General features: G+C 35.2%; 1 protein-coding gene across 1 annotated transcript in view; it reads left to right on the forward strand.

Moving 5' to 3' along the window:
• Positions 1-17,500, forward strand: part of LOC145247954 (outer dynein arm-docking complex subunit 2-like) — a 627,728-nt gene that overhangs the window by 277,566 nt on the left and 332,662 nt on the right. Inside the window, exon 10 of the mRNA XM_080109601.1 lies at positions 11,277-11,436. Within this exon, the coding sequence (XP_079965727.1) occupies positions 11,277-11,436 (160 nt within the window). The remainder of the gene's footprint in view (positions 1-11,276; positions 11,437-17,500) is intronic.

Here is a 17,500-nt window from a genome sequence, read left to right on the forward strand (position 1 = left end):
TAAGTAAGTGATTTTTTTGGTATTTATATATATACATATAGTTATAAGCAAGTCAAAATATGTTGATTTTCTTTATATTTCTTTTTAAAGAAAACCGCTTTAAAAAACAAATATTGCATAATTTGCTATTAGACCTGTTATTTATTTTTTAATTTGGTCTTTGCTCCTTTAATTGAAAAAAAATTAGGGGTTGAATTATATTTTTCAAGTAGTTATAAGCTTCGAAAAATAGTAAGTTGAATTATTAAAGTTCTGATCATCATTTTTAATGCTCACTTACTGATACACTTAGTGCCGCATGAAGCTCTCCCACGTGTGCAGTGGCAGTGGTGCTGGCTATATGACGGTTTAGGGTTAGGGTTAGGATTAGAGTAGGCCTTAAGCATGACGATTAGGCGCTATTATTTTCATCAAGTCTTCATCAATTATTACGAGTTTTTCTACGTAAAAAACTGAAGAAGATATCGTTTAGGGCGTTTAGATTTTCAAATAACTATCCTCGTCTCAGATATGGTTCTCAATGCTTAGAATACAATTATGAATTACTTAAGACTTCTTCTGCCCGGTCATGGATGACGGAACAAGAACAAGTTACCGCTGGGGATTCCCCAGTTCGAAATAAAAAACAGTTACCAAAAGTGCAAAGAATATTGTGCTGGATTGCAAAATAAATCTTAAGAAAACACTGAACCCCTGTTTGCCAGTGATAAAACCTTTCGCATATTAGTCATTTGTGAAATCGATCATAGAATTCATTCATACATTCATACATACATACATACATACATACATACATACATGCATACATACATACATGCATGCATACATACATACATACATACATGCATACATACATACATGCATACATACATACATACATACATACATGCATACATACATACATACATACATGCATACATACATACATACATACATACATGCATACATACATACATACATACATACATACATACATACATGCATGCATGCATACATACATACATACATACATTCATACATTCATACATACATACATACATGCATGCATACATACATACATACATACATACATACATACATACATGATGATTGCTGCATCTTTCCAGATGATCGCCGTCACATTGAGTTCTCCCAATCTTGTCGTCCATGCCATCTCAGATGACAGATAAAAGATAGATCTCAAGTAACATCTGTACATCGTTGTATTAAAGTGACAAGCGCTTGGACGACACGAGTGCCACATACATGATGATGATGATTGTAACATCTTGTCAGACGAGTGCCACTCCCTCAGACACTTGAAGTCCATGAGCCCAAATGCCTGAGAGAGTATCTATACAAAGATGTTTTACAGAGTCTTAGCTTTGTACGACAGCTAAATCTCTCTCTCGGTTCAAAATGTTGAGATCCAGCAACAAGCAAGAGCAAGGTAGCTAGCAACAAATTAAACTGCAGACCAGCTTAATGCGGGTACTGGTATCCCGCTTTATGTTTTTTTAAATCAGAGATTTGCTTCTCCTAGAAGGTTGCCTTCACCACGGCTTACGGGAGCCCTCTCCATTCCAAATATATATATATATATATATATATATATATATATATATATATATATATATATATATATATTATTATTATTATTATTATTATTATTATTATTATTATTATTATTTTATAAAAAAAAAAAAAAGCAGTAATCTATGTACATGCATAGCTGGACTGTGTCTGTGAATCGAAACTCTGGACCATATGTAGCAGAGTCCGGTGCGTTAACCGTTACGCCATGAACTCCGAGATAATTTTGCTCTTTATTTTTATCCTTTAGAAACTTAGATTTCTTAACCATAAATACGGTCAAATAATGCCTTCGCCTCGAAGATCGTTTTACTTAGAAAATCACTCATATTTTATTTGGACGTATATAATAGTTTTATTTATAGTTTTATCATTTTTAAAAACAGTAATTTATATACATGCGTGTTTGGAGGTACCTACCTCTCTTCGGCATAGCTTGACTGTGTCTAGAAATCGAACTCCAGATCATATATATCACAGTTCGGCGCGTTAACCGTTACGTCATGAACTCCTATATAATTTTACTGTTTATTTTCATTGTTTATAAGCTTAAATTTCTTGCTGATTTTTTTTAACGATAAATACGGTTAAATATTGCCTTCGCCTCGAAGCCCGCTTTATTTACAAAATCGCCTATATTTTATTTGGACGTATATAGAATTTTATTTATTTTTAAAAATAATAATCTACGCACATGCATGCTTCGAGGTACCTACCTCTTTTCAGCGTAGTTTGACTGTGTCGAGGAATCGAAAACGCTATTTAACCGTATTTATCGTTTAATAGAATCAACAAGAAATCTAAGTTTATAATAAAATAAACAGTAAAAATAAATAATAAAATGAATAGTAAAATAAATAATAAAAATAAACAGTAAGATTATCTAGGAGCTCATGGTGTAACGGTCAACGCGCCGGACTGTGATACACATGATCCAGAGTTCGATTCTTGGACACAGTCAAGCTACGCTGAAGAGTGGTAAGTGCTGAGAAACATGCATGTACGTAGATTATTGTTTTAAAAAAAAATAAAAATATTATATATGTCCAAATAAAATATGGACGATTTTCTTAGTAAAATGAGCTTCGAGGCAAGGACCCTCTAAGACTATATATAATCCGAGGTTATTATTTTCCAGGGTTAATTTACCAATGAAGTTTAACGAGGTTAATAGGAGAGTGCTCAATACCGAAGTGGAGTAGGGTACACTCTTTATTTGTTTTTACAGAAGCGGTAATATGTTGCTACACAGTCATGAGCATGTTTCGGTCAGTTAGTTACCAGTAACTAGAGACCTCTTCAGGCGATACAGCTTATGCGGAAGCAAAGTTTGCAATGAAAATATCGGGACTTCCTCGGGCAACGTACGTCGTGCATTTTCTGACCAAATAAAAATTCTAGTCAAATTAAAATTAAAAGCTTTTTTATGACTGAATAACCCCGATTAAATCTGAAACTACCTTTAGCAAAGATATGACAAATCCACATTCCCCTACTGTTTGAACCTATACACACTAGTATGTTTAAGATTTAGGGCGGCCATCACACACGCATACGAATATCTTTCTTTCTAGTCTTCCATTACCTCTATCTCGATTCTTTCTCATTCCTTCCTATATCTCAACACATACTCAAATACGCACCCGTATCGGTTCTTATTTACCTACAACCAATCATATTTTTCATAACATTTGATGGAACCTCCTGATATTAACTTCCAGTGACGAGGAAGACCTGATGTTTTCACTATAAACTGTGTTTCTGTATAAGCTTTATCGCTTGAAGAGATCTCTAGTTTCTGGTAACTAGCTGACCAAAACATGCTCATGACTGTGTAGCAACATATTACTGTTTATGTAAAAACAAATAAAAGTGTGCGTGCGTGCGTGCGTGCGTGCGTGCGTGCGTGCGTGCGTGTGTGTGTGTGTGTGTGTGTGTGTGTGTGTGTGTGTGTGTGTGTGTGCCTGCCCATGTCCTCCGTGGAGCACTCTTTAATAAACACAGGGATTTTAGTGGATCTGCGTGTGGAAAGTATTTAAAAACTTAAAAAAACATTTCATTAAATTTTCTATCTTCAGTACCTTTAGCAAATCAGGTGCAAACCTTTTATAATATTTGCTAATATTTTCCCCCAAGGAGATGTATAAACATCGAAAACTCATGGGTTAAGGAAATATATTTTACTATACCGTATTCTTTGTCTTGCATACAATAAAATTTCTATATTCGAAATTTAACTTTTTCAAATCACAAATTTTAAATTCCTAAATTATGATATATTTCTATGGAAATATACTCTATTTCTTTATAATATATACCAATCCTTATTTAAGATGCTCAATGTAATTACAGAGCATATAATGAATGAATGACAAAAGTCTATATTCCAAAATTCATTATATTGACCATCTTACAATTAATTCCTTCAATTCAATTGACATTTACAATTCTTGACAGTATCTGTTTCGTAGCACAAAATAGCACAATCTCTTAATTATTATATAAATCAGTGAATCTATTATGCCATTAACTCATCAGAAGAAATAGCAACAATCAATCAATCAAAAGGAAACAAAATGCATTTTGACGTGATTAAAATCCGAAAATTGGAAGAGAAGCTATAAATACCTTACAATATTTTTACATTACGCTAAATTCAAAATGGCGTAATGTAAAAATATTATAAGGTATTTACGGCTTCTCTTCCAATTTTCGGATTTTTAATCATGTCAGAACATTTTCTTGTAAAAAGATGACTTTTATCATTTTTCCTGTATGCTGAATGCGAATATCGCATTTAAAATTTCCGCAAATAAGTAGTTTTCCGGATATTAAACAATGTCATTGTTTTATATTATTGTGGTGACCATCTTTGTACGCGCAAGCGCGTGACGCAAGAGCGCGTTTTCGCGCGTACCAAGATGACCCCATTGCTTAATATCCGGAAAACTATATATTTGCGAAAATTTTAAATGTGATATTCGTTTTTAGCATACCCGAAAATCTCCAGACGTCGTCTTATGTGAAGGTAAGGTGTAAACCAGGTAAAAATTTACCGTTTTTTTTTCGTTATCATAATATAAACGCACCTTTGATTTAAATAGATTTTAATTAGTTTTTTTTTTAAATCATCAACTTTATTTTGGGGGGTGTTTCCTTTTCTTTCTTTTTTTTTTTTTTTTTTTTTTAGGTCGTGTCTAAGTAAACTAAGGAAATAGAGACCAGGCTATTTTTAAAACCGCATTCCTTATGTCTGACCTTGCTGCTGGATCGGGGCAGATAAATAAAATCCAGCTGGGTGAGTCGTCTTGCCGAAATACGAGTTTAGATGAGCAAGGTATATAACTCTCCAAATAAATAGCAAAAGTTATTTCCCTTGGATTAGTTTGTCATAATATAACGAATTGTCTCCCTTACGAGATTATGTTACCAGATTCCCCGACGTTGCTGCTGCGTGCTGCGGACCTGTCAAACTAAAATACAACATAAAAAACATATCCAATACAGAATATTCCCAAAAGAGCTTTTGGTGATCATGCACTTTTGATACCGCGCTTTATTTAAATAGTTTTTACAGGTTAAATTCAAATTTCACGATATCTTTTTTTTTATTAAATTGTTAGGTGAAAGCAAATAATAGTCACAAGCCCCACCTCATGTTAAGAATGGCTTTCGAAATAATAACGTTATTATTTCAGCACGGTATTAAAAGTGCACAAGTACCGAGTTTGTTGTTTGTTTTGTTTGTTTGTTTGTTTGTTTTTTTGTTTTTTTTTTTGTTTTTTGATTTGTTTTGTTTTGGGTTTTTTTTTATTTGTTTGTTTTGTTTTGGGTTTTTTTTTTTTGTTTGTTTGTTTTTTTTGTTTGTTTGTTTTGTTTTGGGGGGTTTTTTTTGTTTTTTTCAATTAATTTTAAGGAAAACTTTGGGGAATATTCTGTATTGGATACGATTTTTTTATGATGTTTGATTTTAGTCTGGTAGTCCCGCAGCAAGCATCGAGGGACTTTACTTGAATTTAACCGTATTATTCTTTGGGAAATTCCAGAGTTCAACCTAATTAAAAAAATAATTTTGTCAATTTTTACTTTCTTTCCACCTTAATGCACATATTTAAAATGATGACTTTTGAAGGATTTGAAATATGCTGAAGACGAATATTACATTCAAAATTGGCGAAGACAAGTAGTTTTCCGGATATTAATATTATTTTTTATGCAATGTATTTCCTTTTGTTATAACTTTTTATTAAAAATAATTTCATTTTATCGTAGAGTGGGGGGGGGGAAACAAGAAATGAAAAAAGGTATTAGTAATGCCCTCCCAATACTTTCTAAAATGATAGCGCCCACCCCTCCATTGTTTTCCGGCTTGTTTTGAACCGAAAACAAGCAGGACAATCTCTAATCAGGAAAAAGTTTAGGTATAAGAGGAAAAAAGAAAAAAATGGGGAGTGGTGGGGAGTAAGTGATATCCTTCCAGAATGCAATTTTGGGGAAGCTCGAATTGAAAAGAAAAATTAGAGAGTGAGCATCTTGGAGGTTTCCTATTGAGAAGGGGGAAGTATTCATTCGAATAGTTGAGAAACTAAAAGGCTTATTTGATGTTTATTGGTCGAAATACTCAATTTCGATTAGTTGCCAATACCAGACTTAATGAATCGATCAAACTTTTTCTGAAGAAAGAATCTTACAGAGAATCTCAAGTCCATAAATATTTCTTAGCTGCATGGATATCCCAATTATGGGAAGATGATGTACAGCATCTAGCATCTTTTTTTTTTTTTTTTTTTTTACATAGGCGGCACGACTTATAAAGGCCGATCGGCCACTCAAGGATAAGGGTTAAAGAGTGTAGAGTAGTCAAAATGGTCTCTCTAAATGGTCACCCATCTAGTACTGACCAGGCTACATGTTGCTTAATCTAATGAGAACTGATGTATCAATGTAACTGTGTTGAATATGATACTAGGCATAAACCTATCAGAAATAGTTGTCTCTGGGAGCCAAGCACCTTTCAGCATTGACTATAAAAGCAAGAACTCCAAAATAGGTGCCAAACACAAATTGTCACAATGTGATGTTATTAACTGCAACACAATTTGAAGTCAAGTAAATCTAGCCATGGCCACTTAAAAACTTGCATCTCAGCAAACACAAGTCACAATTATGAATAATTAAAATATATTGGCAGCTTATACACAATCTCACGAACTTAGATATATGCCAGACAAGTGTTGGCTCTAAGCATTATTAAAACTGCAAATCGGCTTACAGAGCTCTGATGTAAATCCAGGAGGAGTCGGTATCAGGATCTGTCGGCCTCTGGTCATCTCTGCCTCTGCATGTGGCAAGCAAAGATGTGTCAAGTTGGAAGTTACTTCAATCTTCATTGATCTATAATAAGAATGCAAGGATCGAGTACTGGTGCCACATCTGGGCAGGAGCTGCTAGAAGCATCTTATCCTGCTGTGATAGAGTTCAAAATAGACTTTGTAGCCTAGTGGTGGGGGGCCTTTTCTCTTCCCTGCAACCTCTTTCCACAGAAGAGATTTGCAAGCATGTCTCTACTTTTTTATTTCCATGGCAAGTGATCGTCTGAGCTCCAATCTATGGTCCTCCCTATCCTGACTTTCATGAAAAACACTTGTCTATTTGAAACCACTATCAATAATTTCCCCCATTATTTATCTGTGCCTAAATCTAAACGTGGATTCCATGAACAAAGCTTCTTTCTTAGAACTGAACACCTGGTGAACTGTTTTATTTTCCTGCTTTCCGGCTGACTACAATGTGGTCGTCTTCAAGTCCAACATAAACAAGTTCTCGATGAGCCGTTCTCCTTAAGTAATCCCATTTACCAAATTTCCATTACTAATGATTACTACATTTTTCCATCGACTACCATACACTCATTAACCCTTATCCTCGAGTGGCCTTTGGGCCTTGATAAGTGATAACTCCTTTGTAAAAAAAAAAAAAGAAAGCTGCAACTAAATCGTGTGACAATAACAATGTTGCTTCGGTGTCGTTCTTTTGTGTGTTCGGACTCAAACCTTCCCTGACTTTGTATGCTTGCTGTTCTTGGCATTGATGAAAAACATCTGCAATCCTACAGATTAACAAATAGCTACAGCTACCAAAGAGAGCTTCATGCAGACCAGACAATCCTAAGCTCTATACTTAAAAACAAACTAAACAAAGAAACAAACAACAGCAGCAGCTGCTTGAAGTATTAGTATCATTTTTAATGCAGCCAAGGCAATCATCGTGTTTCTGAATTTTTTAGATGAGGATTTATAATTTGTATTGTATGGACTGCTGTTCTTATCTTCAGTTTTATTTTCACAATGTTTTGGACGGTGTAACCTCCAAACTTTTTCAGGTGTATCTGGTCAAACTCGGGAATCTGCATGTTATTTTGAACAAAGATTTTTCTTCAATCTATGCGAGTAGCATGTTCTTGTTCTATCAACCATTACCGGATAGAAGTCCAAAATAATTTGTAATTGTATTCTTAATATCGCCAGCAATAAGGATTGAACTTTCAACCTCCAGAAGAGTGTCTCTCAGAAGTAAATTTCTTTTTATTGACAAGGAAGTTATCATTTACCAAGGTCAAAAGGCTATTCAAGAACAAGGGTTAATGAATGTGAGGTGGTAGTTTAATAATCGTTGATGGTGTAAGTTAAGTAGAATTTGGATTGTTTAAGGGGACGACTCAACAAGAAGTTGTTTACATTGGACTTGAAGGCTACCATCCTGTTATCGGCTGGGAATCGGCCAATGAAACCGTGTTTCACATGTGGGCAATTCTGGGAAAGAAACTTTGTCCATGGAATCTGCGTTTACATTCAGACACGGATGGAGAGTGGAGAAAATTGTTGATAGTGATTGTACCTATTTACTATGCCTCCCCACGGGACAGAGTTAGACACCAGGGTCGTTTTTTAACGTGGAGAAAAGGTACAAAAATAAAAATTGTCTCAGTCGTGAAGGATTTCTCCTCCACCGAAAGAGAACAAGAAATAGAAGTGCAGCATCTGAAGAACAGATACTACACTTTGATCTTGACCAAAAGGCCAAGCGTCGACATTATTTTGTTATATTGTTGATAGTGATTGTAGTTAGTTGAGAGTTTTTTTGCGGAAGTTTGGCAAGGGGTGGGGACATAGACAAGCACTTGGCATAAAATAACGATAGAGCAGACACAGGCTCGCAACGTCTTTTCTGTGGGAAAGAGGTTGCAGGGAAGAGAAAAGGGCATCACCTGCTAGTTTATGAAGCCAGTTTTGAACTCTATCAAGGTTGAATAGGGTGCGCCAAGCAGCTCCTTCCCAAATGTGGCAACAATGTTCCCTTTTAGGACGCAATTGGCTCTTATAGCAAATTGTATAGGCCGTGAGATACCAACTGGAGCGGTTGAATGATTTAAACCTTTTTCCAGCAATCTTGGCAACAGATTTGATGTATGTGTTCTATTACAGATCAGGAGTGAAGGTCAGTCCTAGAAGCTTGTCAAGACATGATGCTTCCTCAAGATAAGAGCCATTCACTTCTATTGGGGCCAGATGTAGGTCAGAGCGATTGTGAAAAAGAGAAGCTTGGTTTTCGATGCATTAAAATTAACCAGCCACCCTTTTCCCCATTACACCACGTGCTCAAGATCAGAAGAAAGAAAACCAGAGAGATCTTGGTCATTGTCGGCCTTAGCAATTTATCATTTACTAGCCTGGGTGTCCGGCGTTGCCCGGGTGTTTGCAGGTGTAAAAAACTAAAACAAAAGTGGTAGTAGACAGGCAGGCTCGAACCCGTGACGCAAAGGTGAAGTTTTGAACTTTTTTAAGTGCATGGATGCTGTATTGCAGGTTTCTCCAAAGAGGTGGGGAGACGGAACAATATTGCTGACATTATGACATGCTGACAATACGGTTGTCTTCAAGTCCAAAGTAAACAAATTCTTGATGAACCGTCCGCTTAAATAATCCAATTTACCAAATTTCCAAGACTAACGATTACTATGACATTTTCCCATTGAATACTGTACACTCGATAACCCTTATCCTCGAGTGGCCTCTAGGCGTTGATAAATTTTCCACTGCCTTTGTAAATAAAAACACTATTTTTTAAACATTTTAGAACTATGCGGGCCGAAAAAAAATAATAATTTGGACGTGGTTTATATTTTTTGTTCAAGAGCTTTGCTTTTTAATGAAATTCGTTCTCAAAAACCTCAATTTTTAAAACATTTTCGGAACAAAACGAAAACCACCACGCTATTTTCATGTGTTTCTTTTTTTTTTTTTTTATTCCTGAATATTTTTAGGTTTTTCTATAGTTTGGAGACACCTGCTGTGATACGATAAAATTTAGCAAACGTTCTTGAAAGCATCTTTTAGAACTTTAAAACTTTGCATGAAAACACAAAATGCTATTGAACCCCCCCCCCCCCGGTTAAGATACAAATATTTTTTAAATTTTGAAATAAAAAATCATTGGACTTTCTTTTCTTTTTCTTTTTTTTTTTTTTACTTTTTTCTTATTAATTTTAGAGAATAAATTATTCATCACCAAAGAAATTGTTAAAAAAGAAATAAAGTTTCACCATTATTTTTTTTTCATATCGTAATTAGAGATGACCTTGCTTCAATTTATTTTTTTTTTTTACTCACAAAACTAAGAAATATCGCCACTTGGAACGTCAGGAGCTTTGGAGATCGCGTCTAACAGGGGTTTCTGGGAAGGTGAGCAACAAGATGTTTGTTCGCATTACATTTAAACTTCAGCAAGTTTGTACTGTCAGAGAAGCAGGAAACAGGTAGGGAATTTCAAAATCTAGCAATCCGAGGGAATAAACTATTAGAGTAAAAGGCGTTCCGAAATCTAGAGACCTCAACAGTGAAGAGGTGGGATTTTGCTATTAGTCTAAAATATGTATGTTAAATGGGCCACAAGTGCTATGAGTTCATTAAAGCACATTCCATTAAAGTATTTGTGCAACATTGTGGAGATGAGACAGAGTTTGGAGCTTGGCCGATAGTGATGGTGTCAGTTGTCAGATATAATTAAACAATAAAGATAAAGAACGACCCTTTATAAGGACTTTTTTAGGTGCGTGTCGTATAACAGAATTTGGCAAAAGTTTTTTTAATCATTTTTAAGAAATTCAAAGCATTTGAATAAATAGACAAAATGCATTTGAAATAGTGTTCAGACGATTAATTGCAACCAGAATCGAAAACATCAAAACTTTTTGGGGTATCGGAATCAGTATTGGAATCGGAAAAATGTGTGCCTATTTTTCCGATGCCAAAAACGATTCTTTTAATTGTTTTTTTTTTTTTTTGTTTTTTTGTTTTTTTATTTAAAATTTTCCACTGCTGGTAATAATAATAAAATTAGGAAACCTAAACTCTATAGATCTAACTCCCCCCCCTACACACACACACACACACACACACACACACACACACACACACACACACACACACATTTATTTTAACTTTCTGTACACATGTTTTGTTTTTTTTACAGTAATCGTGAAAAATAACAACTTTATAGTTAAATATTTAGAGAATCGAAATCGGTAATTGTATCGGAATCTGAAAAAATATTGGCATCGTCCGATCACTAATTTGAAACCACATTATGGTGTCATTCATATCTGTTCACCAAGTGATTTTTTTTTCTTCTTTCTTGAATGCCAGCAAATTGAAGAGGCGTCTTCAGGACGAGTCAGAAGAAAGTTTTAGCGAAAGTTCTACAGAAAGCGAAGAAGAGGAAGAGATCATGGATCGACGCGGAGAGAACAATGCCGACCTGCCCTCCGAATATTGGCAACTCCAAAAATTGGTCAAGTATCTCAAGGTCAGTGAACTTCTTTTTTTTTTGGGGGGGGGGGCTTATTTCAATTCAAAAGCAACCACAAAGGTCCTGCTTAACTCGACAAAATTAACATCTTAAGTCCATAAAATTTCTTCCACACTTACAGGCACTAGTGTTTCATGCTTACGCGACCATCGGTGTAGGATGACAATTCCTGCCAATCAGGAGATTCGAACCCAGTCATGAAGCCACTTTTGATTCCACCAAAAAATTCCCAAAAGAATGGAGGGAATTAAGAACTAATAAACACGCAATTTGAGCTCAGACATTGGACAACAATCCATAGTCTATGAACAAAGGAAGTCGTGAACATAGCATATATATATATATATATATATATATATATATATATACAGGGTGTCCATAAATCTGGCTACATAATGTAGCCAGACTTTGTGGCCACCCTGTATATTCATAACATTGTTATATATATATATATATATATATATATATATATATATATATATATATATATATATATATATATATATATATATATATATATATATATACAAGGTGTCCGTAAAGCTACTATACAGTCTTATTGTTTTATTGTATTATATTTGTATGTAACACGTGTATTTTCTGAGATTTTTATAAACATAAAGGTGTTATTTCTTTTTATTTCTTCTGTTACAAATAAATATTTTAATACAATATCTTACTGTACTGTTAATATATTACAGGGTGTCTGTATAGTAACTTGTAAGACTGTATAGTAACTTTACGGACACCCTGTATATATATATATATATATATATATATATATATATATATATATATATATATATATATATATATATATATATATTATATATACATATAATATTGTTATATATATTACATTTCTCTTAACAAATACCCCGGATATCTTAGCACTAAGTGAGACTAACCTACACTCCTCCATTCCCTCTAACCACTTTAACATGCCTGGATATCTCCCACTCTGCCGTAAGGACTCTGACAGACATATGCACGGACTTGGAGTTTACATTCGTAATACCCTTCCCTTGACTAGAGAAACAAACCTAGAAACAGATGATCAAGCCTTTATGTGCTTTAGACTAAACGTGCAACACAGTATTAGCTACTATTATTTTCTCTACCGCTCTCCCTCGACTCAGGACTGCTGCATAATAAACAAAGTATCTGACAGCATAGACACGGCACTGTCCCTCGACACTAGCGCACAAATACATGTGTTTGGTGACTTTAATGTCCACCACAAAAACTGGCTTGGATTCTCTACTCACACAGATGCAGCGGGCAGCACAACCCATAGCTTCGCTATATCTCACTCCCTATCACAAATTGTTACGTTTCCAACCCGTTTCCCTGACCAGGAAGAACAACACGCATCACTTCTAGATCTGTTTTTGACCACAGTTCCCGATGACTGCATAACGAAGGCCCACAGCCCACTCGGGAACGCTGATCATGCAGTGATAATGGTTGAAATCGCCCTAAACTCTAGACCCAAAACTGAAGAGCCAGTGCTCAAAACAACGAGATATTATAATAAGGCTGACTGGGAAGCCATCAGGGAACTAATTAGAGATGCTCCATGGAAAAATATTTTCTCTCTCCCTGCTGAACAATGTGCAAACGAGACCACTGACTGGTTCAAAACTGCAATCGAAGCGCATGTTCCCATGCGGAAATTTTATAGTAAGCCCCACTCTCCCCAATGGTTTACGTCGACTTGTGCAACTGCCATTACTCAAAAGCAGCATGCATACCGTAGGTTTAACCGACATAAGTCCAGTTCAAACAGACTGAAGTATATAGAAGCTAGAAATAACGTTAAGAAAGAAATAGCGACAGCTAAGAGAGAATTTACGGAAACCACTAAAAAGCGCATCGAAGCACAAAAACTAGGAACTCGAGACTTCTGGAAAATCTACAACAGTGTAGTAAATAATGGGCAATCAACAATTCCCCCACTAACCAACAATCACGAGGTTGTCTCCTCAGCAACCGACAAGGCTAACATGCTTGCCAGTCGGTTTGCCTCAAACTCCACACTGGACCCTTCCAACCACCCCCTACCTGACTTTCCTATGCGGACAGACGCCACACTAGACGATCTGAAAACCACCCCTGCTCAGGTGCATGCTATCATAAAAAACCTTGACACCTCAAAAGCATGTGGACCCGATCTTATCCCAGCTGTGCTATTAAAAAAGTGCTCAGCCGAAGTAGCTCCAGTTCTCTCCAAACTCTACAACAAATGTCTTAATGAAGCTTGCTTTCCGGGCTGTTGGAAAACTGCTTCTGTTGTACCAGTATTCAAGAATTCTGGCGAAAGGACAGACCCATCAAATTATCGCCCCATTAGCCTCCTCCCACTTTTTGCCAAAATATTTGAGACCATAATTAACCATGCTCTAGTCCATCATCTTACAGATGCTAAACTACTGACTGACAAACAATATGGATTTAGACAAGCCCGTTCCACAGCAGACATCCTCACTGTGATCTCTGAACGTATATACCATTCACTGGACAAAGCGGGGGAAGGCAGAGCGGTAGCTCTAGATATATCTAAGGCTTTTGACAGGGTATGGCATGAGGGTCTCCTCAGTAAAATCAGATCATACGGTATCACTGGTAGAATACTTAACATAACTAAATCCTTCTTAGATAAGAGAAAAATCCAGGTAGTCCTCGACGGTCGCACATCTAAACAATATGATATAAATGCTGGAGTGCCCCAGGGTTCTATCCTTGGACCTCTATTGTTCCTGATATTCATAAATGACCTCCCCGACAACATTGCCTCTGAGATGGGTATATATGCTGATGACACTACACTCTATGGCAGACACGACAGGAAGACGAATGAACACATTTCTAAAGAAATGGCAGAAACACTAGAGGAAGACCTCCAATCTGTAGTGGAATGGGGACAAAAGTGGTTGGTTGCGTTCAATGCTGCCAAGACTAAACTAGTTTCATTCAATAATTACAAGAAACCCTCTCTACCACCCATAGCAATGGCCAACGACTCTTTATCTGAGAGTCCATCTTTCAAACTCCTTGGCCTAACGTTCACAGGAAACATGAGTTGGAACAATTACATTGAAGGCATTGCCAGGGCTGCTGCAAGAAAGGTAGGCTCTCTCTACCGTGCTAGAAAACTACTAACACCCGAAAGTATCCTGTACCTCTATAAGGCCAACATTCGCCCATGTATGGAGTATTGCTGCCACATCTGGGCTGGTGCATCTGCTACTAGTCTCTCGCTCCTTGACAAGGTTCAAAAGAGAGTCGCAAACCTGATAGGCCCTGAACTGGCATCTAAGCTTCAGCCTCTGTCCCATCGACGAAATGTTGCATCCCTCTGCCTTTTCTACAAGTATTTTAGTGGTGAATGCTCTGACGAACTGCAACCACTTGTGCCCCCACGACGCGAGCACCCTCGACAAACCCGACAGGCTACTAGATCCCACCCCCACACTGTAGAGGTCCCTAGATGTAAAAGATCTTTTTACTCCAATAGTTTCTTCCCCAGAACCGCAAGACTCTGGAATTCCATTCCAGGTCCCTGCTTCCCCAACAGTACTGACGTGCAGAAGTTCAAGTGTAACGTGAACCGACACCTTGCTGCCCAAATCCCTACATAGTACCCCAGTAGTTGTTGCCCCTGATAGTAGCCCCCTACACCAAAGTGGCAATTTGCCTTGTTTGGGGTGAAAATGTAATAAAAAAAAAAAAAAAAAAAATATTATATATATACATATAATATTGTTATATATATTACAATATTATATATATATATATATATATATATATATATATATATATATATATATATATATATATAAACATTGTTAAAATACCAGATAGTTTCTGTTTAATTATAATTTTCTTCATTTTTTTTTGTGTGAGAATTAAAAGAAAAAACAATGTAAGTTCCGTGGATGTCACGAACGTTTCCCACTCTACATGGAATCATCTTCGGTTGAGGAGACAAATGAACGATTAGTCTGGAAGGCTGAAGTAAAGAAATCTCAATCGAGGACAATCTGGTGCCAATGTGTTAGGATGAGCAGAAGCAAACTGAATTCTTTTTAAGTCACGGAATGAAATCAAGAATTTTAGAATATTATTGTTAGTTTGACATGCGATGTTTGTAATGTTTGTTTGTTTGTTTGTAATGTTTGTTTGTTTGTTTGTAATGTTTGTTTGTTTGTTTGTAATGTTTGTTTGTTTGTTTGTAATGTTTGTTTGTTTGTTTGTTTGTAATGTTTGTTTGTTTGTTTGTAATGTTTGTTTGTTTGTAATGTTTGTTTGTTTGTTTGTAATGTTTGTTTGTTTGTTTGTAATGTTTGTTTGTTTGTTTGCAATGTTTGTTTGTTTGTTTGTTTGTAATGTTTGTTTGTTTGTTTGTTTGTTTGTAATGTTTGTTTGTTTGTAATGTTTGTTTGTTTGTTTGTTTGTTTGTAATGTTTGTTTGTTTGTTTGTTTGTTTGTAATGTTTGTTTGTTTGTTTGTTTGTTTGTAATGTTTGTTTGTTTGTTTGTTTGTTTGTAATGTTTGTTTGTTTGTAATGTTTGTTTGTTTGTTTGTAATGTTTGTTTGTTTGTTTGTAATGTTTGTTTGTTTGTTTGTAATGTTTGTTTGTTTGTTTGTAATGTTTGTTTGTTTGTTTGTTTGTAATGTTTGTTTGTTTGTTTGTAATGTTTGTTTGTTTGTAATGTTTGTTTGTTTGTAATGTTTGTTTGTTTGTTTTTAATGTTTGTTTGTTTGTTTGCAATGTTTGTTTGTTTGTTTGTTTGTAATGTTTGTTTGTTTGTTTGTTTGTAATGTTTGTTTGTTTGTTTGTAATGTTTGTTTGTTTGTTTGTTTGTTTGTAATGTTTGTTTGTTTGTTTGTTTGTTTGTAATGTTTGTTTGTTTGTTTGTTTGTAATGTTTGTTTGTTTGTTTGTTTGTTTGTTTGTAATGTTTGTTTGTTTGTTTGTTTGTAATGTTTGTTTGTTTGTTTGTAATGTTTGTTTGTTTGTTTGTTTGTTTGTTTGTAATGTTTGTTTGTTTGTTTGTAATGTTTGTTTGTTTGTTTGTAATGTTTGTTTGTTTGTTTGTTTGTTTGTTTGTAATGTTTGTTTGTTTGTTTGTTTGTAATGTTTGTTTGTTTGTTTGTTTGTATGCAGATGACTTCAAGTACTTTTTTACTTTTTTAAAATTTGTTTTAAAGTTTTTTTGTTTTTTTCCTTTAATCAGAGTGAGGATTGTCATGTTTTTGTAGATGTTGGTAAATTGTGCATATATATATATGTGTGTGTGTGTGTGTGTGTGTGTGTGTGTGTGTGTGTGTGTGTGTGTGTGTGTGGCATAATTAAGTCAAGGGTGTGAGTTCCATATAGAAACGTTGTTTTAATTTGAATAAAATAAAATACGCATCAAGTGCGCTTGAAAGCCAAATCACAACGTAATATTAGAAAAATAAACAAATATTTTACTTGTTTGAAATTTATCACAAATAAACAGATTTCTTTCTCCAAATTTACAACATGGCAAGGAAGAAGAAAAAGAAAAAAAGAAACAAAACAACATACTGAAGATGGAGTATACCTCTGAAATGTATTTGTGATAAATTTCAAACAAGTAAAATATTTGTTTATTTTCATAATATTACGTTGTGATTTGGCTTTCAAGCGCACTTGATGCGTGTTTTATTTTATCGGCATAATTATGTTGACATACTGGTTCTTTTTACATCACCGAAGTTAAGCAATGTTTAACCTGGTCAGTACTAAATGAGTGACTATTTGGGAAATCCAGGATAGCTGTTTTAGCGATATGCAAATTATATTATTATTATCATTATTATTATTATTATTATTATCATTATTATTGGAGCTTTCACACAAGTCAACAAACGATCTGATTGGAAACCTGTGGTATTCCCTGGAAGCTGAGTGACAACAAGTCTCCCCAGACGTCCAGCTCTCTCCAGCTCCTTCGATAGCATTTGCAAATGAATTTGCATCATCGCAACAGCCGCTTACCATTCATTTCTCGCTGGTAGTGGGCATTGGTTTA

Source organism: Euprymna scolopes, chromosome 26 (genome assembly GCF_053919585.1).
Source record: "Euprymna scolopes isolate OS-2025 chromosome 26, ASM5391958v1, whole genome shotgun sequence".
Lineage (NCBI taxonomy): Eukaryota > Metazoa > Mollusca > Cephalopoda > Sepiida > Sepiolidae > Euprymna > Euprymna scolopes.